We start from the raw sequence: 25884 nt of genomic DNA on the forward strand, positions 1-25884 counted from the left end.
ACACTCTTTACTTTGTTGAAAATGTCACATCCTTTTAAAGCGCATATGAAGATAGATTTAGTCATCTTTACAGTACGAGACAACGTTGTTTATAGGATGAGGATTTCTAAAGTCTCTCTCTCTGGATAAACTTCTGCTGATGTTGACCACTTTTCATGCCTCGGGGTCATTACTCGTTCTTTTAGTTATTAGAAGGAGTGTGTCTGCTCACTTAGCTGGAATATGTTGCGTTGTTTTAAGCCCATTGGAGCACACTGCATCACTTTAGACTAGAGCTGTTTAAGTCTATTATACAGCATCTACGGTTAAGCCATCTGTCTCCATCAAACATTATGGGAGTTCCTGCCATTAGTTCAAATCCCTGCTCGAAGATGATTTAAAAGTAGACAGTCAGCAACAGCACAAGTTTGGAAACAATCCTGATATGCTTTTAGTCTTTACACTACAAACAAATGGGTCTGGAACAAAAATCTGATTTATTTTCACCATAAAAAAACACTAGCTTTGCAATCATATTTGATTGTTTAATGACTTGTATAATTGCGAATAAAAAAATCTACATCAAAGTTATTCAATTTAGGAAAGACATTGCAACATTTCTCTGTATGGAGATTATGTTTAACTAATCTGAAAAACTCTCCCGACATTGTTTCTCTGTCAAAAGCCACTTCCTCTTAGATGAAATCAGAAAGTATTTTTCACATATGCTTCTCTATACTTATGTGAACAGTGGATACATGGTTTGTTACCATGTGAATTCATTACTCGAAAAAGTATACGTTAGGATTTCTCATGGCATCTTTGCCTAAATGTTGGAAATACTCTGACATGGATAAAACAGATACTTATGAATGTTGGATAGTTATATCTTTCTACTATACTAGAGGTCAAGAATGACTTTTCATCCTTAATAAATACAGATGCAATTTCTGGGGGATTTTAGCCTTTTTTCCAGACTAGATTGAAAAACTCAAGCCTAGCTAAAATTATATTTCTTACTACCAGTTTAAATAACTTACAAGCTCCGAATGCTACCAATAACTTGTTAGATATTTAAAGAATGGCACATTTATAATGGCCACCACATGCAACCTTGTGTTTCCAATTCTACAGGTAGCTGTTTTGATGTCATGTTGTTATGCACACAACTTTGTTGTTTTGTCTTGTTACTTCAACACATCTCCAGCCAATCAGACACCACCCTGCCAACCAATGGAGAGCCTTCTCAATAACAACAGCTCCACCTCCACCACTGAGCCCCTCCTGCCCCTTTTGAACCCTGACCCAACCAACTGCAGCGCCTGGGACCAGCGGTGGGGGGCACCATACCTGCACAGGTTAGCCCACCTTGACATGCAGCTCTACCAAGACTTCTACTTTGTGTGGGTCACTCTCATGGTAAGACCAGATACTGTATAAAAATGTCACCAAATAAGCCTTGATTGAGTGATTAGGACCACTGTTAAAGATGAAATGCTGACTCACACACACACACACACACAAATATACCCAATCTTATTTATAGCCTTTTTAATATTTTTCATTGGTTTTATTATTGTTATTGTTATATGTAAATCTTTAAAAAAACATATTTTGACATCAATATTATGTTATTTATAATATTTTTAGATACATGCTTCAAATAAGCCCAGTGGGGTTTCTGAGTAGTCCACTCTATTTTGTTATATGTTCTGTTTCTGTATTTTTACATAGTGAAAATGCACAAAGTCATGTATCGAACCAGAATTTGGTAACAAACTACACTCAAATTAAGGAATTTGTTATTGGAATTTTTAATATAAGTTTGGAGCACAGCAACGACTACTACTACACCTCACTGTGTATGACTTTACATTGCATTTAGCTGACGCTTTTATCCAAAGCGACTTACAATAAGTACATTCGACCAGGAAGATACAACCTTGAAGAAAACAGAATCATATAAGTACATCAGGTTTCATAGAGCCAAACATTTCAAGTGCCACTCAACTGGCTATAGATAAGCCAGTCCTTTATTAGTATATAAGTGCTTTGTTAGCAGTTCTTTGTTAGTAAATCTATCGCTCGAAGTGGAGTCGAAAGAGATGAGTTTTCAGTCTGGGCCGGAAGGACGTGCAAGCTATCTGTTGTCCTGATTTCAATGGGGAGCTCATTCCACCATTTTGGAGCCAGGATAGCAAACCCACATGTTTTTGCTGATGGGAACTTGGGTCCCCCTCATAGCGGGGGTGCAGCGAGTCGTTTGGCTGATGCAGAGTGGAGTGCACGTGCTGGGGTGTACAGTTTAACCATGTCCTGGATGTAGGAAGGGCCAGATCCATTCGCAGCATGGTACGCAAGTACCATTGTTTTGAAGTGGATTCTAGCAATTACTGGAAGCCAGTGAAGTGAGCGGAGGAGCGGAGTGGTGTGGGAAAATGTTGGAAGGTTGAAGACCAGACGAGCCGCTGCATTCTGGATGAGCTGCAGAGGTCGGATGGCACATGCATGCAGACCAGCCAGGAGGGAGTTGCAGTAGTCTAGGTGTGAGATGACAAGAGCCTGGACCAGAAAATGTGTTGCTTTCTGGGTCAGCTGGGGACGTATCTTCCTGATGTTGTAGAGCGTGTATCTGCAGCAGCGGGTTGTAGCAGCGATGTTTGCAGTGAAGGACAGTTTGTTATCTAGGATCACACCCAGATTCCTTGCAGTCTGAGTCGGGGAAACAACAGAGGTGCCGATGTTGATTGTTAGGTCAAGAGTGGGGAGATCTTTTCCCGGAAGGAAAAGCAGTTCAGTCTTGTCAAGGTTGAGCTTGAGGTGATGAGCAGACATCCACTGAGAGATGTCAGCTAGACAAGCAGAGATGCGTGCAACGACCTGGGTCTCTGATCGGGGAAAGGACAGAATTAGTTGGGTGTCGTCAGCGTAGCAGTGGTATGAAAAACCATGTGGGCTAATAACTGATCCGAGCGAGTTTGTGTACAAGGAGAAGAGGAGGGGACCAAGAACAGAGCCCTGAGGGACCCCTGTAGTAAATTGACAAGGGTCAGACTCGGACCCTCTCCAAGTTACCCTGTAGGTACGGTCTTTGAGGTATGAGGTGAGGAGGGAAAGTGCAGAGCCTGAAACTCCAAGTTCTTGGAGAGTGTGAAGGAGGATCTGATGGTTCACCGTGTCGAATGCAGCAGACAGGTCCAACAGGATGATGACAGAGGAGAGGGATGCTGCTTTGGCAGTGTGCAGTTCCTCAAAGAGAGCAAGGAGAGCAGTTTCTGTGGAGTGACCTGCCTTGAAACCAGACTGGTGCGGATCCAGAAGGTTGTTCTGATGGAGATAACAGGAGAGTTGTTTAAAGACAGCGTGTTCAAGTGTTTTAGACAGGAACGGAGGAGAGAGACAGGCCTGTAGTTTATAACATCAGACAGGTTGAGAGTGGGTTTCTTTAGGAGAGGGTTTACTCTTGCCTCCTTGAGACTGTTTGGAAAGTGACCAGAAGTTAGAGAAGTATTGATGAAATGGGTGAGAAACGGTAGAATATCAGGAGCAATAGTCTGAAGGAGGTTTGAAGGGATAGGGTCCAGAGGACAGGTGGTAGGGCGGGCAGAGGTAATGAGGGTAAAAACCTCACTTGGAGAGAGAGAGGGGAGAAGGAGGTTAGTGTGTGGGTGAACGGTGGGTCTGGTGACCCAGCGGTGAGTAAAGGTGAGTCAGAAAAAGAAGAGCGAATATCATCAACCTTTTTTTCAAATTAGTTAACAAAGTCGCTTGACAGAAGGGAGGAGGGGGAAGGGGCTTTGTCCAAGAGGGTGGAAAAGATGGAAAATAGTTTTTTGGGATTGGAATAGGAAGATTGGATCTTATCTTAAAATAAAGTGCTTTTTACATGAGAGATCGAAGCAGAGAAAGAGGAGAGGAGAGCCTGATAGGTTAGGAGGTCGTCATGGTGTTTGGATTTCCACCGTTTCCGCTCTGCTGCCCGAAGGATGGTTCTATTAGCACGCAGTGCGTCATTTAGCCAGGGAGCAGGAGGGGACTGACGAGCCTGCCGAGATATGAGAGGACAGAGTCCAGAGAGGATGAGAGAGTAGAGAGGAGAGTTTCTGCAACAGAGTTTGGAGGCAGAAGTTGGAACGAGTCAGAGGAAGGGAGGGCTGAGAGCACCAATGAGGCAAAGGTAGAGGGGGAGAGGGAACGGAGGTTACGGCGGACAGGTGCAGGATGAGAAGAGATTAGTTTGTTATGTTTGGAAAGGGGTAGAGAGAATGAAATGAAGAAGTGATCGGATGTGTGAAGCGGGTTTACAGAGAGGTTAGAAGTAGTGCAGTTCCTTGAGAATATGAGATCAAGGACATTGCCAGCTTTATGAGTTGGTGGGGACGGAGACAGTGAGAAAGCAAAGGCGGTTAACAGAGATGTTAGTTTGTCTATCTTCCCTGTCTGGAGGTTGAAGTCTCAGAGAAGTACAGCGGGAGGGCCAGTTTCAGGGATGTGTGTGAGGAGATGATCTAACTCCTCCAAGAAGTCCCCCAAGGCTCCTGGTGGACGGTAGAGAACAACAATGGTTAATTGTATAGGATGGGTTACTGTGACGGCATGGAATTCAAAGGTGGAAGGAGCGAAGTTAGGTAGCTTGAAGAGGGGAAAGCTCCAGTTGGGAGAGAGCAGGAGACCAGTGCCACCTCCTCTGCCAGTGGGTCTGGGTGTATGGGAGAAGGAATATGCTGTGGAGAGAGCTGCTGGGGTGGATGTGTTGGATGGTGTAATCCACGTCTCAGTGAGAGCAAGGAAATCCAGAGACTGCAGGGAAGCGTAGCCAGAAATGAAGTCAGCTTTAAGAACAGCTGACTGGCAGTTCCACAGGCCACCTGCAACTAGCTGTTGGATCTCAGTGGAGCATGTGGGATAGACGAGAGCAGGCCAGTTATATCGATTAGGAGATACACGGGGCCAGTGATAATTGCGAGAAGACACATGAACAGGAATGGAGAAAATACACATGATTATAGCATGAGGGGCTGGAAAACCAAATAAAATAAAAATACTAGAGATACTTAGCTCAATCAAAGTAGGATTTGACTCTTCTTTGCCACCCTCGTGACTCCCGCAGGACTCCAATGTCTTTGTCAGTCTTCGTCTGACGCTCCAGGATAAGCTACCTAAAATTGACAAATAAATTACCATAGCTATGCAGATGACACACACATTTACGTAACAATTTCACCAGGAGACTATGCTCCAATTCAAACACTGAGTAAGTGCATTGAACAAATCAATGACTGGATGTGTCAGAACTTTCTCCAATTAAACAAAGTAAATAAATAAAACTGAGGTAATGGTTTTTGGAGCCAAGGCAGAACGTTTAAAAGTTAGCGCTGAGCTTCAGTCTGCAATGTTCAAACCAACAGATAAAGCCAGAAATCTAGGTGTAGTCATGGACTCTGACCTGAGTTTCAACAGTCACATTAAAACAGTTACTAAATCAGCCTACTATCACCTAAAGAATATATCTAGGATTAAAAGACTAATGTCACAGCAGGATTTGGAAAAACTTGTCCATGCCTTTATCTTCAGTAGACTCGACTACTGCAATGGTGTCTTCACAGGTCTCACTAAAAAATCTATTAGAAAGCTGCAGCTGATTCAGAACGCCGCTGCTCGAGTCCTCACTAACACTAAGAAAGTGGATCACATCACTCCTGTTCTGAAGTCTTTACACTGGCTTCCTGTGTGTCAAAGAATAGATTTCAAAATACTGCTGCTGGTTTATAAAGCACTGAATGGTTTAGGCCCAAAATACATTTCTGACCTCCTGCTAAACTATGAACCATCCAGATCTCTCAGGTCTTCAGGGACTGGTCAGCTTTCTGTCCCCAGAGTCAGAACTAAACATGGTAAAGCAGCGTTCAGTTATTATGCTCCAAATATCTGGAACAAACTCCCAGAAACCTGCAGGTCCGCTGCAACTCTTACTACTTTTAAATCCAGGCTGAAGACTTTTCTTTTTGTCGCTGCTTTTAATTGAACTATTCATATTTTAGACTGCACTGTAACTTTTATCCATGTATTTTTCCTTAATGTTTATTTTATTAGCTTTTCTTTTTTAATGCTTAATGTCTTTCATTTTTATTTATTTTTTGTAAAGCACTTTGAATTGCCTTGCGTTGAAAGGTGCTATATAAATAAACTTGCCTTGCCTTGCCTTGCCTTACCTGATTGCTGAGTTCTCACAGTCTTCCTGCCTATTGTAATGTAGGGTTGAGACGAGTGACCCACTGAGACCTGTGTAACAGGTTCTGTTGAGCAGATCTGAGATTTAAAATCTCTCAAAAGCGCAGTTTCAGCTACAATAACTACAGAACAATTATACAGAGTAGAATAAATGAAACAGAGAAGTCTATTTAAACAAGAATATAACTTACAGTGATTGCTGAGTCAATAGGTAGTGTTGTCACCCAGTCTAGATGCACACTGTTATGAAGCATCCACAGTGGTATAAAGGGCTGACCCTAACCCTACCGAGAGCCAGCCCACCACACAGGGCTCCCCTGGAGCCCTACGCTCTTCTCTAACCTAACCCTAACCCTGCAGGTGTGTAACTGCCTGATGCTGGTGGTCGGTGTGGTCCTCAACTCTCTGGCTCTCTATGTCTTCTGTGGAGCCTCCACCATCTCCTCTGCCTCTGTGGTTTACACCATAAACCTGGCTGTAGCTGACCTGCTGGTGGCGCTGTCACTGCCCGCTCGCATCGCTCTGTACCACAGTGGAGGGAGCTGCTTGGCCTGCTCCTACGTTCACACCTTCAGCTACTTTGTCAACATGTACTGCAGTATCCTATTTCTGACAAGGTATGTGGTTTGACCCATTCATACAACATTTAAAATGCATACATATTATCAGCAGAAACCTCTAATCTAAGACTTTCCTTCCACCCCTTCCTTAAGTATCTGCGTAGATCGGTACCTGGCTGTCGTACATGCATCCAGCACTCTCCATCGATGCAGGACCCCGGGAACTGCCAGGTGTGTCAGCGCCACAGTTTGGTTCACTGCAGTTGTGGTCACCTACTCTTTCCAGGTGAAGACACATGCATAACAAACACTATACAAACACTTTAAACTATTGATTAATAAGAACAAAGGTCAATAAGTCTCCTACAATAGAGGAATTAATCTAAAATAATGGATGGACTGCTTCCACTGCATCCCCCTCCTCTATTTACACCTTTGTCAAATGTTGATAAAAAGGAAAATAGAAGCATTTAAGTCCCTCATGTTCCCCTCTGGTCTCTTCCATGTTGCCATGCAGACCACATTCTGATGAAGACACATCCTTTCTGATCTACTCAAACATCTAATTTATCTATTAAATATCAATACAATACAGTGTTGGTGTCACTGGAAATGCAGAGTTTCTTTCAAGCAAAGTGTAGTGTGGTATCATTGGCTGCATCTAACTGCAACAATGGCAGTTCCAGTATAAATGTGTCCCTGAGACCTATTAGTGAGGTGAAACATGTGGTAGCTTGTTGTTCAGCAAAGCCTGATCACTTTTTAAAATGTTGAGTAACTTCACTTTAAAGAAGAAAGACAGTTTGGATCTCTCTCACTCTGAACAGACCACAGCATTGGAGTTCGGCTCCTCCTGTGTGCTCCTTCCTGCCCTCTTCTACCTCACCATCCTGGAGTTCCTGCTCCCCCTGTTGGCCGTGGCGGGCTTCACTCTGCGGGTCGCCTGTTTCCTCTCCTGCAGCCACGGCCTGGTGCCCCAGCAGAGCAGGGCGAGGAGGGCCCGCGCTGTTAGGCTTCTGGCCACCGTCCTGGTGGTCTTCACTATCTGCTTCACGCCGTTCCACGTCCGCCAGGTGCTGGTTTACTTCAGGGTGAAGGTCGGAGGGGAGGGGCTTGATCAGGGGCCGGGGCATGTGCTTGCCTATCACATTACAGTGACCCTGAGCAGCCTGAACAGCTGCCTGGATCCAGTGGTTTATTGCTTTGTGACTGACAGCTTCAAGAGAGTGTGGGGGAAGAGGAGGAGAGGAGCGAGGGAGAGGGACGGGGAGGCAGGGCACACCAGTGGGGGAGAAGGGGAGAGGAATTCAGTGAGTAAATGTCCAGGTACGGCTCTGGCTTTAGCTCACAGCGTGGTCACACTCACCTTCACCAGCTCCCCCCTCTCTGCTGCCAACATGGAACAGTCCACTTTATGACAGGTGACTCCGTCGACCCCTGTGAGTGGAACAATCCAGAGACACATAGAGAGAAAGGTGTCTCACCATACCTGCACAGGTTAGCCCACCTCTAGGCTGCACATTGCTATTTAGGATTAACACATCAAACAACTTGCATACAGTAACATCACTGCATTGGCTGCCTCCCTTTATCCATTTCCTTATCTCCATTATGTCCTCGTACTTTCTCTCCTCTTAGTTTGCTGGACCACACATGGGATCGTTTTGATTTAAAACTGATGAGCTTTTACTTTTGGAGGGTTCATGTGCTTTAATAGTCTTGAATGTTATGTGGAAAAAAAGAAACACATGTCTTGATGACATGGTTCCAAAACATTTAAAGATCTTGGATAACAGTTCAGTCTGCCAACAAGAGTTACAAAACTTCATAACATTCAGTTGATGTTTGGCTATAAAAACTTTGAAATCCAATGCAATTGAATGCAGCAGCTCAGCTGTAAATCCCACCTCTACAAAGATAATGATGTTCAGTTTTGATACTTTCAAAGATGTATTATTTAATTAAAAGTAAATGATTATAGTTAAGCAGTGATGTGAAACTGAACTCACATCTTTAGAAATGTGTTTCTAATATTTGGGCTAATTACAAACATGTGGGGGTACGAATAACAGCAACACATTACAATATAATGCAGTCTAGTACAAAACAACCTTAGCAACCTACATATGGTGAACAAAATCAAGCCATTGTCATGTTTGTAAAACTATTCACGTGGCAGTGCTGTGATTGCATTTGATTGTATCGTAATCATAAAGAATTATTGTCTGGAAAGTTGTTGTTAGAAGTGTTGAATGCTAAAGTACGGTACCAGGTTTAGCCTCATGTGATGTTGTTGTAAAGTAAAAAAATAGTTTTGCTATGATTGTCATAATATTTCATATTTACGTTATTAAACCAACACCTTGTTTCCATACAAAAATACAACAGAGACCTGTCTACTGCATATTCTGGTAACTGTCCAAAAAAGGCTAACATACCAAAATTAACTTGTAAGATAATACCTAAGAGGTGTGTGCTTTCTGGAATTTATGTGATTATGTAAGCAACATGTACATCAAGGAGACTGTAATGCAGAATAATAGAATGAGAGAGTTAGGGTTAGGGTTAGAGAGCCAAACCAGAGGAGTGTTGAGTCAACAGATTAAATAGGCTAGAAGCAAAGCCCTCTGCAAAAGTATAAACACTTGTAACAGTTAGTTTCTCGAGTACACAGTGAAGCTCTCCTTGTTTATCATTTGAAGTGCCTAAATGGAGTAGTGTCGTCAGCGTCAAACAGAAAACGGATATCTCTGAAATACTGACTTGTGAAAAACAAACCCCTAATTGAGTGAACAAATGCTTTATTTATTTGAGACATTTTGGAGGATGTGATCATTGATGTGAGTCATAATACACGGGATCAGGTGAGGTTTGCAGGAATATACAGTATGTTCTCAATGTAGACATTCTGTGTTTTCTTAAAAAGAACTGAAATAATAGCTTATTCCTGACTTTTTGTTTTGAATCCTGTTTAAATAAAGACATTTGATTTTGTTCTGTTTAAAGTAGAAGTGTTACTGCAGGCTTAATATCTACGCTATTTGATTCCAATTTTGAATGCAAATAAAGTAAAAGTCATCTTTAATAAGATGTACAGAGCTTTTCTGATTTGTTCCACCAGAGGACAGTATCACTCCACTCACTGCAGTGTCTCACCTGCATATTCTGTAACGGCACATACAATTAAAATAGACTGTCAAAACTAATTTCGTCAAAATTGCTACATGGACTTCAGCTGTATTCAACTAGACTAAGATGTAAAACAGGGTTGACTGTATGTTATTGATTACATTAATATTAGAGAATAGCTGTTCATTTTCACATAAATCAAATAATGTGTCAGTTGTCGCAGGAAACTGAACAATTAACTTCAGGGGACATTACATTGACTTACATGCATTTCCTGGAGACTTATCCTAACCTTAACCATAACAAACACATGCCTAACCAAGTCGTCACCCTAAAATTAATGATTCCCCTCATGGGGACCTCCAATTTGTCCCCATAAGGGAAGCCAGTCCCCACACGTGACTATGTAAACAGATGTAGGTCCCCACAAGTATAGTAATACACACACACACACACACACACACACACACACACACACACACACACACACACACACACACACACACACACACACACACACAGTGTCCTGCAGTCACATGATTGGTCTTGGATAGGACCCGAACACACACGCACAGCAGTTTCAAGTTTCTTCGCTGGTTTCCCTGTATGGAAAGAGAGGATTTGTGACCCTGAGACTGAGAGAGGAACCTGGCTCTGCAGGAACACAGTTTTCTGATCTTCCTCTCCTCTCTCAGCGGTCTGGCCACCACACTGCATTATGGGTAAGCTCTGAAGATGCTGAGCTAGGATGCTTTTGCCCCTAAAAAACATGTTGAAGGAATGTTGAAGCCTTCCCTTAAACTGCTGACCGGCAGTCTACTTCACCAGCAGTCACATGAGAAATGACATAACACACCAAATCTTCATGGATACTCAGTCTTTCAGTTTAACACATTTTTTATGTGAAGCGTGTGAGGTTTATTCCAGGCTTTTAATTTAAATTGTATACTGTATTTGCCTATGGACGTTTACTTGTATGACACCAATTACCAATAGGATGTTATTTAAAGGAACAGCTCCGGATCCGCTTACATTCAATACTACTCGTGTGAAATTAACGTAATCAGATTACTTTTAGATTACTTTCTTTTTCCATCTAAAATGGGTATGTTTTGGTGAACAGGAGACACAAAAAGCAAAAGGAAACTGAATGTGTTTTTACTGTTTTAATGGCTTATCAAGAGTACAACTGAAACATCACATCTGAAACGATTTAACAACATAATACACTTGTTGGGGATGCAGCTTGGGATGTGAGGAGTGAGTGAGGGACACGGCTTAGAAAGGGCGTGTCGCCTTCTGTCCTGCCAGTGTTGGCAGGACATGAATTAAAATGTCGAACTCGGACTTCATTTTAAGGACATTTCGGCCAGGGGTGTAGACAGGGGCGGACTGGCCATCGGGACGTTCGGGACGAATCCCGATGGGCCGGTATTGAAGTGGGCCGGTCGGACGATGTGGGCCGGCCGGTTCTAATCAAATCAATTACATAGCCATTACATGTCTAACTCCTAATGACAGGAAGGCAGAAAGCGCATTATACAAATAATAATACTCATAAAAATAGCAGACATTTTTTAACAATGACCACAATATCATTATTTTAATAAACCAAATATGAACAGAGGGCCAGTGGCATTTTACCCTTAATGTCACCCCCCCCCCCCCACACAATTTACTAGCGGTATTTACTTGCGGTCGAGAGTCCCGGGCTGATTTGTAGTCCCAGTCCGCCCCTGGGTGTAGAGCTATATTTGTTTAAGCACCTGATCGGCAAAACAGGAGAGGAGAGTGTGTGCACCAGTCTGCCTTGATCTATGAATTCCTGTCTGTGACTCTCACGGTATCTGCTGCCCGCAGCTGTTTTATAGAAGGAAAACCTGCTTCACTTCATGACATCTCTGCAGCGCCAGGAGGCAGCGGGAGGGTTAACTCAGCCTCTGAGAAGACGAGCTCGCACCGCCTTTCGCACCGCCTTCACTGTGTTTACCTTCAGAAATAATCATTAGTAAGGCTAAAGAGCGACCGCAGGCTGATGTGTTTTAACCAAGCGGCAAACTCTGGGGAAGAGCCGGGAAGCCAATACGGAAGTGCCACACACTGCAGTTCATATATTGGCCGATAGGCGATGGCTGCAGAAAGGAGCAATTTCCATAGACCCCCATGTTAAAATGCCCAACTTTACAGCGGAAAAAAACATGTTTTTCTCCCTGGCTCCATACGTTTTATTATCGATACAGTTAGATTCCACCTTCATGATTATGGATCTGTGAGTGAATTGTTTTCTAACGCGACCCTTTTATTTATATTAGGTCTTAAAGTTTTTGCATTAATTAGGGCGTGGTCACGTTGATGGACACGTACATGCCTCACTGTCAGCTAACAGCAACTTGTCCACTCTGCTAGGCTACAACCATAGAGGCTACAACGTTAGTTAGTCATAGTACTGTACTTGACCCTTTAGCTTTAGCCGTGTTCGTGGTGATATACCAGACAATTAAGATGTCGTGCTGTGCACTTGAATGTACTAACAGAACTTCCAAGAAGTCTACTCTTAGCTTTTTTCGGTGAGTAAAATGATAATATTATACATGTTAACCCCGTTAGCAGGTGTGTGTGTGTGTGTGTGTGCTTGTTAGCTTAGCTTGTTATGTAGCTTATTAGCCAGCTAAGGATGTAACCCTTTATACGTATATATATATATACAATTTAGTTTATGATTCAGCCTTCGGTAAGACTTTTATAGTCTATGGCTATGACGCCCATAATGCTAAACGGGAGCAAATGTTAAAAGGGGACCCAATTATCCCAGTGGTGGGATAACCGAAGCTAACCGGAGCCGTAGCTAGCCCTTTGCGGCTCCGTTAGCTTCGGCCAGCGGCGGAGCCCGGTGTTATAACTGGAGATCAAGGAATGCAGCGAAACGCGGACTTGGTTCGCCTGCAGCCTGCTATAGTATTAGCTAAAGAAATGATGTTGAACAAGTCTTATTAAGCTGAACATCGCCACAATTGTTCTGCTATGTATCGGTACTTATTTTATTTTCTTAACGTGTGAATGACAAGCATTAAGAATAACAACAAATAGCTATTTATCTTGCATATTGTCTCGTTTGATTATGAATGTAACGTTTATATAGTGGAACTACACTGTTTTATCAAAACCAAAGTGCCAAGCAGTAACTTGGTAGGCCCATGCATGTATTTCAGCAGGAAATGTGCAACCTAGATTACATTTACCAACACAGACTATATAGAAATATTTGTAAAAGTTGTTCATGCGTTATTAAGTGAATATGGCATTAACCCTCCTGTTGTCTTTGGGTCGGTTTTCCTGTATTTTTGAATAACGGTTTCCTTTAGGTGATCCAGACAGGCTGGACCAGTGGGTGCTGAACATCCGGAGGAATACATGGACCCCCAACGTTTCTTCTCGCCTGTGCAGTGAACACTTTGAGAGTCATCCCTTCAGCACGGACTCATGGGTACAGATCCTTTTTAAAAATAAAAAAATAACTTGGTTCCATTTGTGAGTGTAAATTGTTGTTACTAATTAAATACATGTTATACATCATACAATGCTAAATAATTGTTATGGCACAGCTTGCACATCCGTGATGAGTAATGTTCTTTTGATTAAAGGCCAAATTAAGATTTTGTCAGTTAAGTAAAGAAACATAGAAATCGATTTTTTTGCAAACCATCACATTTCTCTTAAATGTATGCAAAGACTCTTTATCATAGATAGAGAATTGCCATTTCCCCCCACATACTCTATGTTAAAAACAGATGAATTATATTACCTTTTTTTTACATTATTTTAATAGCAACATTCATTCATCTGTTGTCATCTTATAACTTATTTATCTTAACAGCTATCACTGTAAAAAAAAAAATGATTTAAGTTAATTTTACTATACAATATTTATCTCTACATTCTGTTCTTGCATATGTCTTATTATATTTACGTGTATATAGATTTCTGCCTGCACTAATTTATTATTCTTAATTTAATTTAGAATTTATTTTATTGTTTTATGTCTTATATAACTATGTTGCATTGTTGGAGGAGCTCGGGACAGATGATTTGCATTGCCATTCCTACACTGTAGCCTATGTGCATATGACATAAATCCTTTGAATCTGAATCTTGGAAACACGTAATTGTTGAATAGATTAACTGCATAGTTAACATGTTGGCCCTCTATTGTCTTTTATAATGCACTCTTACATTTAAAACAACATTATTCAAAAGAAAGTTGAATATCTACAGACCTCAAAAAGTTATTTTATGTGTTTTTGTTTATTATTTTTATTAGGGAAGGAGATGCCTGAAAAACACTGCAGTGCCCACCATTTTCTATTTCACCAAAGAACAACAGCCTGGAAGGAGAAGCAGGTGAGTAGCAATGACGAGGTAAGTGACACTCCTAGTTCGACTGTTAATAGTAATGAGGAGGTTGCAGATGTCGACCATAGTAGTGGTGAAAACAGTCTTGCTGCTGATCAGAGCAATATCATTATGATACAAGGCACACCTGAAGAAGCCTTGGTTGTTCCACATGTGGAGCGTAATGACATTCCAACAGTCAATGCTTGTGAGGAGGATGTTGGTTTGGGTAGCAGCAGCCAACAAACAGACTCCGCCTCTGTTCACTCTCACACTTGGGCTTTAAACCAAGTACTGAATAGTTTGTGCACACATTTCTAACATGTGATCTTTCTTTCATGTAGGACGCTTGAGGGAAGTTGCAACGCCTCGGCCAATGGGATGTCTTCTCCACGTGAAAGAGATTGAAGGCATCACTTATAACTTAAGACAATTTTCCAAAAGTTATGACTTGTATTGGCTTAGATGGTAATGGATTACATCTAACACGAATCAAGATCGTATTGAGAAAAATGAAAGTGTAATCCTTAGTTACATAGGAAAAGATGTAATCGGATTAGTTTTACTTTTTTTAATAATAGGGAAACTCAGGATTACAATCTTATTCAAAACCTAAAAAGAGCATATATATGTAAAATGATCAAATTGTATCTCTTCTCTGGAAGCGGTACTGTTCTGTAGGCTAATACTAATACTAATTGTGAATCTATACACCTACTGCCTGAATCTGCTTTATGGTATTATATTATACATTTTAAGTAAAAAAATCATATTAATATTTCTTCTCTCCTGTGTTTATTTGCATTGCATTTGATATTGAGGTAATCCAAAACAAAAATAAAGTTATCACGTTACATTACTTTTATATCTTGATACTCACATGAAGTTACTGGTTGTGTTTTTGGCAAGTAGCCCTCCCAACCCTGTACATAAGTTATATCATTTTAATTACTGATACAGTTGTTGCACATCTTTAATTTATTTTCTCGTGTACTTAAGTCATAAAATGATTCGAAACCTTTACTTTTCATAAAATGCAAGATGTAACTTTCAATGTGGCTTTATCACATTTTCAATGTAAATAGATCTGATTAAATAAAGAGTAAAAGCACAATCTTAAATGTTGACAGTTATCATTTGCCTATGCTTATTGTTAATGTAGTGGTGTTATAAACAAAATGTTGTCCTAAAGGAAATTAAGATGTTTTTTTATTTGTTGACAAAAGATTTAAAGTTGATGCTCACAACATGTGGGAACATTTATGGAGAAAAATGTTTCTATTGTAAAACAAATATTTATCTGCATACTGAACAAAACTCTCTAAAAGGTATTATCTTCTGTGACGTTACGACCCTGTAGGGATTGTGGGTATTTCACTTCATAATTACATTCTATGGTATGCTTATGACATTGATGCCAAAATACATGGGACTAGGGGAGACCTTCCTGTTGTTTGCATTGTCATGATAAATGACAGCGTAGTATTCATTGTCAAGATTTGTGTTTTTAAACTTGGGACTCTTTTCAGACTGCTCCGGCTTGGGAAAAGATTTGAGCCCTAATTTGTAATGTTTTCTGTATTGTATGGTAAGCTTATCCTTTCATTTGATAGTCCCATTTGGATGTGATAGCTAACATTTTCAGTAAGCCGTAGACAAAAGAAGTGAAAATATGAATGTAATTTATTTTCAATATTTACATAAATACATAATTATTTTAACAAATCAAATAACAAAAAACATCATAACAAATACAAAATAAAAGGTTTGACAGACAGCCATGCCCAGCATGGGCCTGGAGAGCTGCAGAGTCCAATGGGGGTAAGAGGGGGGGGGGTGGGATGTGGGGAAGAGGAAGAGCAGCCATGTTAACAGTGTTATGGCTACAGATGTAATATCTAACTCAACATTAGCCATGACAGTCTGGGCTTAGCAAGGGCCTTAGAATACATACTCTAAAGGCCAAATCCAAAGACAGTGATACTGACATTTTAGCAGTTCACAGTCTTTGGAGGTGGTCTTTCAGGCAATTGGCTGGTGACTTAAAAAAAATATCATTTCTCCAAGGGGTGAAATGAACTCCATCTCGCAAAAACAGCCCAGGACTGTCATGTCTAATGTTGGAGTGGTCAACAATGGCACCATTTAGGCTATGAACAAAAGTAGCCATAACACTGTTAACAAACTTCCGGGCCTTGTCAATTTTGACAGGATTTGCACCAGCCCTCCACCGGCGCCTCTGGGAGAGCATGATCTTCAAGCCAGGGTGCCGATGGTGAAGCTGGTCCAGGTCCTCCTTCATCTGGTTCAGCAACTGAACACTGGGTACATCCCCCAAGTCATTGCCGCCACAGTGGATGAGGAGGACATCCGGGACTGCTCTTCCTAGCGGGGAGTAGGAAAAGAAAGGGAGGACACCTCTCCAGCGCAGTTCACCCCAACCGAACCAACACATCCTCACTCCCAGGTCGGCCTATGTTGACGTTATGTCAAGTCCCCTGCCGGCTTTTTCCAACGCAAGGGGGGGGGGCCTTAGCGTCCATTTTCAACGCAAGGGGGGGGGGCCTTAGCGTCCATTTTCAGCTTTCCGGGATGTCCATGTGCTTCTATGGACGCTCATGGAAGCGGCATTCATTTGTGTCGACTGCCCTTAAAGGCAATGTGAGCGTCCATTCTCATTGGATAGCGGAGAATTGTACACCCGGAAGTAAATATTCCCCTTACTGACGATTGATTTTACAGTGATATCTGCACTACTCATCGACTAAAAAACACCAGATTATCCTTGTTAATTACACAACATTGATTGGTTTAAATTGTGTGCAATGCTTTTGTATTTTTCCCCTTCGATTCGGAGAAACAAATCTTTTTTCGGAGTAAATGATGGCAGAAGACACTACACTACCCAGAATCCCCAGCTATCATTTCTCCCTGCAGAAAAAGAAAACATGGCCGAACTTCGTTTTATTCTGGGTGTAAAATGCCTATTTTAAAGTTAGTTTGGCTATTAAAATGCGTTTTGATGTCATTTGATGCGAGAAATATGAGTTGTTATTTCAGATTATGTGTGCAGTGGATGTACATGATCTTTAGTTTGCTAGTTATTACGAATATTACTTCAGGAAATTGCGTCCAACGTTTTCATTGTTACCAAGGTGGTTGCTAGGGACGCTGCTATCGATATTATTTCTGTTATGTTGTGTAACTGTTTAATGGTGTTATCTTTATTGCTACCCCCTTCCCCGTCAATGTATAGTGTTGGTCCACAGCGCAAACATATTAGTTAACAAAATCCGCATCTAAAGATACGTTATTTCCCCCTGTGCAATTCCAGTCTCACATCTCACAGCACATCGTCATTGCAAATACCGGAAACAGACCGAAAACGTTTAAAGAAAAATAAAATAATACCTTATTCCGAGTGTGCTTGCTTTTCTCTTTGAAAGTCATCACATAACGGCATTGTAATACACGGTTCGGCTGCATTAAATATTACATATCTGCCGTAGTTCTGTATTTATAGAGCCCTGATGAGAAGACAAACATGAGGAACTGAAAACGTGACGTGGATCATAAATATATCAGCCATTAAACAACATCTTACATTTCTTTTCACACAATACGTCTCTTTGCCGTATCAACACTAATTCGGCTCACTTTTATATTTGATCCAATTGGTAGATAGGCTGTATTTACACCATAAAGGTGCACAGATGATATAAAGAGACACCTGGTGGTTAAAGCATGTTATTGAATTTCATTATTTTTATTATTAGATATTAATAGGATCCCTATAAAGTATATTCATTACTCGTTATTCTCTACTAATAGTTAATTAAAGACTGTATATAATGACTATTTTGCACATCCCGTTCAAGATTTCAAGATTTTCTAAGGTTTATTGACAGATCATATAGGCCTACACAACTATGGTGTAGTTCTGCACTGAATGAAAAACTTGGGTCGCAGGTTCCTCAATAGTGCATTACAAGACATCTATCAATATTTGTGCATACCTCCAGCAATGTTAACTATGTTGAAGCACTTATTTTAACTGATATTATACATAATGTATTATGCTCTTATAAGATGTATGCAGATGTTTCATCTCCGGCCTTGTCAGGTATTGAACAATCAATAAATAAAGAACACAGAATTGTTAAATATAAAACACAGAATTTGTGTGATTATACTAAATGATTTTCAAATAAACACCACTGCAGATTTAACTGTTACACATGCTGATGTAACGCAAATGTTCCAACTTGGGATCAATAAAGTATATCTTATCTTAAGCTGATCGATGGCTACTGCCATATTTGCAAAATGTGCCTATGAACCTTGACAAGTGCATGTTTCAGGCTTATCAATTAATGTAATGTAATGTAATGTTATCAATTAACAACAGGAGGGGTCACAAACATAAGTCCAGCTGTTAAATAAAGCTCTTCTGAGCTTAGCTGGCGTGTGGGTATATATATTAATACTGCCCATTATGGGCACCAGCAATTTTCACCCATTTATTAATTATATGTTTTAAATGTGAGTGTTTCCTGTCCCCTAAACCTCCAGGGATGTACACAGTTTAATACTGGCAACTTCTTATTATGGGAAATACGAAAACGTCTTTTAAAACTACAACTCCCAGTAGAGACGTGCCATAGAGAACATGTTGCGAAACAGAATAGCCAGCATGTGTAGTTCTGGGGACGGGGTGGGGGAGGGGGGGGGACGCGGTGGACCCGTTCAAATCCAGTTTTGAACAGTCTGCCGTGGTTCCATCCCATTTCAAGTGCTGTTCGAGGCTCGGTAACCCTCGGAGCACACTCTCCAATCACAGAGCTTGAGGACTATCACGGGGTTTGTCAAACAGAGCACATGGTGTAGTCCAAACGATAGCTGGGGATTCTGGGTAGTGTAGTGTCTTCATTGCCTTTAAGGGCAGTTGACACAAACGAATGCCGTGCTTCCATGAGCGTCCATAGAAGCACATGGACATCCCGGAAAGCTGAAAATGGACGCTAAGGGCCCCCCCCTTGCGTTGAAAATGGACGCTAAGGCCCCCCCCCTCGCGTTGAAAATGGACGCTAAGGCCCCCCCCCCTTGCGTTGGAAAAAGCCGGCAGGGGACTTGACATAACGTCAACATAGGCCGACCTGGGAGTGAGGATGTGTTGACCGAACCAGCACACCCTCAGGTGGAGGCCAAGGTTGCTGCTGATGGTCTCTGTAGCTCTCTGGGCTCCACGCCGGACATAGCTCCCGATTATCCATACAGTCACTATGGGAGGAAAATAAATGAGAGTAACAAATGCTTCAGATCATGAGGAACATCAAATAAAGGGTTGCTCATTTTGTTCCTTTGACAATAACATACAAAATAACTATGAAATCACACCTGTATGGTTAAAAGTAACAAGAGAGCAAAACCACAAAAAACAGATTAACAGCACACAGTTTATATATATATATATATATATATATACTGTGTGCTGTTTATCTACAATTGTGCATACATGTATATGTATAGTATGTTTGTGTGTAATGTCAACCATCTGAAGTCCTGTAAAGTAAGCCAGGACCATCAACTTACAGGTTGTGCAGTTTGGCGTGGATCTTCTTTTTTCTTAATTCTGAAATAAATAAAAATGTTTTAATCAATATAAAAGCACCTTTCTTTTTCTACAGTCATATTTAATTAATCACATTTAATTCACGCAACACTGGCCATATCTCTGCTAGTTTACAAAGTTTAGTTACAAATGACATTTATATTAGAAAAACGGTGAAGCACTTAAAAAACAATTGTATAGTGTAGGTTCAAGAACCTTTAAATCAAAAGGACAAGTTTTGTAAAGTTACAGGGTATCTTACCTTCAGAATATGCCGGGAACGAGGAGCAGTGACCGCAAGCTGGGTTGTTAGCATAGGTTGTTAGCTTAATACTTAATAGAACATGTTAGCTTAGCTTCTTAGCCTGAGCTAGGTCTGGAATGTCACGCTCGGTGGCAGCAGGTCCCGCCCTGTCCCACCTCGGCTCCGCCTCAGCACCGCCTCTTTGCCCTTATTTGGAGCAGGCGGGAGAAGGCGGGAGTTAGACTCTGACGTCACTGTCGAGCCGTTAGTGGCCGACTCCGCCTACTAAGGGCTTCACGGCAACTCTGCAGAATCCTATGGGTGACGTCACGGACCCTACGTCCATTTATATATACAGTCTATGGTTTTAACCACACACACCTCTATATACACACACGCGATTTAAACGCAGACTTTTGTTCCTCCATGTTTCGTTGTTATTGTTTCAGAGCGAGCAGACCCGCGATTTTTTTTCAAACGCTTTTTTGGCCCATCTGCGGTGGTAATAGGTTTTGTGCGCTGTGATGATTCCGCTGTACCTTTAGTAATGAATATTAAATGTTGTGAGGAAATCTTTCCACCAATAATTCCAATAAGTAATCCAAAATGTATTCACTTCAGGTTTACGAAAGTAACTGTAATCAGATTACTCGTTTTTCAAATGTAACGCGAGCTGAATACAGTTACTTGATTTTTGTATTCTGATTACGTAACGCCGTTACATGTATTCCGTTACAACCCAACCCTGGCAATGGGTAAAATCAAACAAAAATGTATTGGTCTCTAATCAAGGGGACATTACCAATTCATGTACATTTAATTTGTGCCTCCCTATTTGAGTTCTTAATTTCATGCATTTCATCTAACATGGAAGCTTCTGTGTTTAACTTTAAATTTAATGCAACTTTGCAGAGACCAAAAATGGCGTTGTGTGATAACGATTTACTGCAGAATGTTGTTTTTGAAGCTTGCCATCACATGATTTGGGTTTCTAATACCATAACACTTTGTTTCTTGGAGTTGGCAGGCGAGTCTGACAAAGCTGAGAAAAAACCTGCTCAGCACCCCACCAGCAGAAAATGTTTAAATAAACAGAAGGGGGCATTCATTTTGCCCAAGAGTTCTTTGTTAATAAATCCCTTGTTATTCTCACATGGTCAGAAATGTAAAATAATGAAAGGAGCCATTGTTGGTTTAATTCAGAACAGATTTTAAAGGTGCAGTGTTCATCCAGAGTCCTACTTATGAAGGCTCAAGCATATTTACAGAACATAGAGATATATACAGTCTTTATATAGAAAACAAATCTACTAAAAAAAATAATCATCTTTTTTATAGCAGCAAAAAAAGAAGAACCTAAAAGAGAAATATGTATATTTACATCTTTTTTTAAAATAACAAGGCATATTATATATACTGTAGTACACTGCGCATACTTTCCCATTCTTTAAGTATTCATCTTGATTTAATCTCTGTGAGGATCAACTTATATAGGCATCTATCTCCTCTGTCCTTAACACACAGTTCACCGGAGGCAGAACCACACCCACACACACACACACACACACACACACACTGAGTCTGGCCAGGTTGGACTAACTGTTCGGCCGCCACGCTGCTGCCACTGACAGCGTCACCACGTCTCCACATTCATTCAGTGATCCAGACGGTGGAGCCAACCAACATGGCTGCCACTGAAAAAAAGTGCAAAGGCCAAACTCTCAGGTGTGGCTCTGCCTTCAAATTCTAACAGAGACAAAACAATGACATTTTATAATTGAGTTAAAACACCAGAACAGAGACAGTAAAGACTCGTAAATAACCTTTCGGTGATGTAGCCATCGATTCCAGAGTTAAGTGTAAACCAGGTGATTGCAAAGTACTGAGAACAAGAACCCAAAACAAACACTGAGATGACATTTTAACACGCTCTAGCTTTACATGTGAACAGCTATGAGACGACTACTCTCTCTCTCTCTCTCTCTCTCTCTCTCTCTCACACACGCACACACACACACACTCACACCCGTAACAGAATATAGAACAATTTAGTATTTTGGAAACTAATTGTAAAGTGTCCTTTATAGACAAGAAAGCTCAAAAAAATAAATATCAACAATTATTTGTTTTCTTCCTTTTGCAACACTTTTTTTTAACCTATTATGTGCAAGTTCTGTGCAATGTCAGGCTTGTTGAACATCAAAACAAAAATTATTTCAGCTGAAATCACTTGACATTCATTGACTTTGTTTTTTAACATTTAAGTCACAAGATGGAATCAAAGGTAAGAACTCAATCTCCCAGCAGGCCATGCTGCTGTCTGAACATTCCAGAGTCTGCGGTAAATACAAGGCTTGGGATAATAAGAACCAAAGAACTAAAATCAGAGACTTCCCACTGCATTGGAAAAGAGACACTCAAGTTACACTTCAAGTATTTGAGGCCTGGAGTCTCTCACTTACACTTTTAACAAGGAGTGTTGCCCCTTACGACATGTGACGCCTGAAACTTCACCCATACATGTGCAAAAACTTTAGGAAGTCACATGCTTGTTGAGCATGTACTCACCGAGCACAATTCTTCAGCTGTAAAAGAGTGTATGTTGGTCTTTACACGTTTAAGTTCAAACCAAAAGACACAAACATCCAGCCATGCATTAGTAAATACATCCCTGGCCTATTAGGACAATAAAGACAAGAGCTCGGGTGATTTTTACAGAGTCATACTTTGGTGTTCTACACATGCATATTGCTGTTATCACATGCAAACCTCCTAAACCCAAATCTTTATATTCACGTTTGTCATTAAACTGAAGAAGTGTGTCCATTAGTTTACCAGAATATGGTATTGCCCTATGTCAGAAGCCAAAATGCTTCTGTACCTCCTCCTTGTCTTTTGTTATCCCTGCGTTTTTTCGTCCCAGCACCAAAGAGGTGGTCATCTCTCTGCCCCACTATGGGACTGACTGAATGTACCTGAAATTATGGAAGGAATCTATTCTGTTAAAACTCTGCGCCCAACACCCATCCAAGTGAAAAAATAACAACCACATTATAAGTGAGTGAATCCTCTTCTAAAACCTTAGTTAAAAATAAGATGTTCTGTTAAATGCTGTATTACACCCAAAAATAATCTTCCTTTACTCAGAAAATGAACTCACTGCAATTAACATTTCAATTTCTTTACATTTGTATATTTACGCTGATTTAGCTAAAAGTAAAACTGACCCAAATCCACAGCCTTTGACCTTAACTGGGGTAAAAACACCCAGATTTGACCACCATAACAGCCCCTCTCCGCCTGCACTCCCCTCACACACAGTCCTCTCCCCAGCTGATTAACAGAGGCTGTTATTGCAACAACAAATCAGATTTGTCAGAAAACATAAACAATCAAATCTTAAATCTCACACTAAGTATTTCTTACTTAAACTTATCAAAGTCCTCTATTGCAGGCTATTAAAACATTCCAAGATTATATAATCGTATTGGTTAACACTCGTCATCATTCAGTATTAATACAAGTTTACTTTTAATCTATACAACTTGTGTATTCATTTTTTATGTTAAGCATATTAGTCTCATCACTGTGCATACATGTTAAGAGCATTACAACTGTTTTAATAACTCACCTACTATCAACATCTGAGGCAGAATGAAGCACTCTCCTAAGACACTTTAAAGAAAACTATTTTAGACATTTGGTTCAAGACATTTTATATTCTACTGGATTTCAGTGGGAACGTTTTTATTTGGTAATTTGGTCAAATATTCTTTTTTTTCTTTTGTTTTCGTTAGGAGGCAAAGTTGTATCATCTGAAAAATCTGCCTCCATCGACTAATTTTGTATTTCCAAATTTGTAACAATTAAAATTTATCTTAGGTTCAAAGATTTAAAAGAGTAGATTGGCATTGTGGGACATATGTATATGGTCAATACCACTCTGGTATACTATATATTTTCAAATATATGTTAAAGTGAAAACAGTCCTTCTTTCATTCCTCTATCGTCTTCTCAATATGCAATTAGCATACAGCACACATGTAATAAGCATAAAAATACTATCTTATACCTTTATTTAGCCCAGTACAATGGAACCAAGACAACTAAATCAGGAGTAAGGCGAACTGTAAGTCCTCCACCGAGGCTCACTTAACAAGCCTAAACCTGTTAATATAGGCTACTAGTTCTCAACCCTAGGGGCTTTATTTAATTTTTTCTACATTTTATATAATTTTGTTTCAATATATCCAGGATCCATTCCATAATCTTTCATCCCATTCCTGACAACAACCGTGTCCCCAGACAACTGAATCCATCACACCAAGAGGATTTCAAATCAAGGCTTTTCTAACTGAGTGCTGTTGAACACTCTTCAAAACAATGGCTTATAATGTGCAGTTAATGACAAACATTGTGCCAATTGCATTTTCTAAAATAATATGCAAGAAGGTAGAGAAAGAAAGAGAGAGGACAACCCAACATCTGTCTTCTTCTATGGTGTTTAGAGTGTCTCTTATTTTCTAACATGCAGCATGTAGGCAAGTGTAGACTACAAAAAAAAGAGAAGCAGCACTCTGGGCCCTCAATAAACCAGGAAAATAATATTTGGGATTGTAATGCCCTGTATACTGCACATATTGCATTTGCGCTCTTTCTTTTGTGGAATTTCACTCAATACACATCTGTATTCTTGACCTTCAATATAGTGACAACTTCTGATCAGAGCCTTTTGTCAACTTTGGCCTGGAGTGTAGCCTTAGACTTGATCCAGATCAAAATGTTCCCCAAGAACCAGGCTTTCCGGCTCTTAGTTTCAGAAATGCCACTTCCAAAAGTCTTTAGTCTTAAAGCTACTATCGCAGAGTGCTGTAAAGTGTGTAATTGAATTTGGTGAATTCGTCAGCAGACACACTTGTCGATCTCGTCGGCATCTTCTTAGCAAAGATCTGATCAAGCAGATTCGACAGCGAGGAAGAACAATTTTCAGCATTTTTGAATGACTCGAGGAGTAATGTTCATCAACAGCGTTCATCCTTCATTCAATTGTGTTGACCCCAGATGAAGAAGTGTATGTGCGTGTGTGTATGTGTGCGAATCCCCTGAAGTTTCCTGTCCAGGCGGCTGCTCAGTAGCACCTCCTAGAGGCCCTGAGAAACAGAGACAACCTCTCCTTAAAAGCATGACCAATGGACAAGTCATTTCTTGATGACCCTGACGGATCACTCAAATGTCAGTGGAAGTATTTTCTGCGTTGGCTGAAACAGCGCTGAGACCAAATGTTTTTTTTGTTGGGAGAGTTGGTCTGGTCCCTACGTCAGATTGAGTTTTTTTCACCAAAGAAACACAGAATCGAAAAAAAGCCAGTCAAAGCTGAAAAACAAGAGTGGACCGAATGCACACCAGCCGCCATCCACGATTATTTGTGAAGTGAATGTAGTTGTTTCTGCAGCATCGTCGACTTGAGCCTACCAATCACAGAGCAGACTCATTCTCCGTGTGACAGGAAGTAGTGGTGGTGGTGGCCTTGCCCTTCTTGTTGAGTTTTAGGAAGCTGGGTTTCTCCGTCACAACGGCAACAGCTAGTTCGTCACTGTTGGGGTTTTCCGGCTTTGCCAAGGACCGTTTCGAAGCTTTGGCTGAATCCCCATTCCTGTCAATCATAATGTATATCATGGTTAGGACTGTGTTTTAAGTATAAAGGAATAGTTTGAAAAATATGCTTTTTCGCTTTCTTGCCA

The 25884-nt window shown here is 40.7% G+C and overlaps 2 protein-coding genes and 2 long non-coding RNA genes across 5 annotated transcripts in view; 2 read left to right on the plus strand and 2 right to left on the minus strand.

Moving 5' to 3' along the window:
* Nucleotides 1-1212: 1212 nt before the first annotated feature.
* LOC117454881 (G-protein coupled receptor 20) lies at nucleotides 1213-8188 on the plus strand. The gene is made up of 4 exons (XM_034094151.1): nucleotides 1213-1398; nucleotides 6571-6827; nucleotides 6924-7056; nucleotides 7598-8188. Exons 1-4 carry the CDS (start codon nucleotides 1213-1215, stop codon nucleotides 8186-8188), a joined length of 1167 nt encoding a protein of 388 aa, XP_033950042.1.
* Nucleotides 8189-12804: 4616 nt separating this feature from the next.
* On the plus strand, nucleotides 12805-15839 carry LOC139434773 (uncharacterized). Its single transcript, XR_011644077.1, has 3 exons — nucleotides 12805-13383; nucleotides 14218-14297; nucleotides 14633-15839. It is a non-coding gene; the product is annotated as an uncharacterized lncRNA (long non-coding RNA).
* Nucleotides 15840-19491: 3652 nt separating this feature from the next.
* Nucleotides 19492-20391, minus strand: LOC139434774 (uncharacterized). Its single transcript, XR_011644078.1, has 3 exons — nucleotides 20162-20391; nucleotides 19881-19920; nucleotides 19492-19568 (listed from the first exon to the last, which is right to left on the minus strand). It is a non-coding gene; the product is annotated as an uncharacterized lncRNA (long non-coding RNA).
* Nucleotides 20392-21338: 947 nt separating this feature from the next.
* Nucleotides 21339-25884, minus strand: part of LOC117454955 (solute carrier family 45 member 4) — a 46614-nt gene continuing 42068 nt past the window's right edge. For both annotated transcript variants that reach the window (XM_034094251.2, XM_034094252.2), the window contains exon 16: nucleotides 21339-25796. In XM_034094251.2, coding sequence (XP_033950142.1) covers nucleotides 25619-25796 — 178 coding nt within the window. In that variant the 3' untranslated portion in view covers nucleotides 21339-25618. The remainder of the gene's footprint in view (nucleotides 25797-25884) is intronic.

Source organism: Pseudochaenichthys georgianus, chromosome 11 (assembly GCF_902827115.2).
Source record: "Pseudochaenichthys georgianus chromosome 11, fPseGeo1.2, whole genome shotgun sequence".
Lineage (NCBI taxonomy): Eukaryota > Metazoa > Chordata > Actinopteri > Perciformes > Channichthyidae > Pseudochaenichthys > Pseudochaenichthys georgianus.

Excerpts from the sequence above, each read along its gene's own strand:
- LOC117454881 (XM_034094151.1), top strand. The coding sequence starts at position 1,213 with ATGGAGAGCCTTCTCAATAACAACAGCTCCACCTCCACCACTGAGCCC. Across the intron at positions 6,828-6,923 it reads AGTATCCTATTTCTGACAAG|TATCTGCGTAGATCGGTACC; the intron begins GTATGTGGTTTG and ends CCCTTCCTTAAG. Across the intron at positions 7,057-7,597 it reads TGGTCACCTACTCTTTCCAG|ACCACAGCATTGGAGTTCGG; the intron begins GTGAAGACACAT and ends CACTCTGAACAG.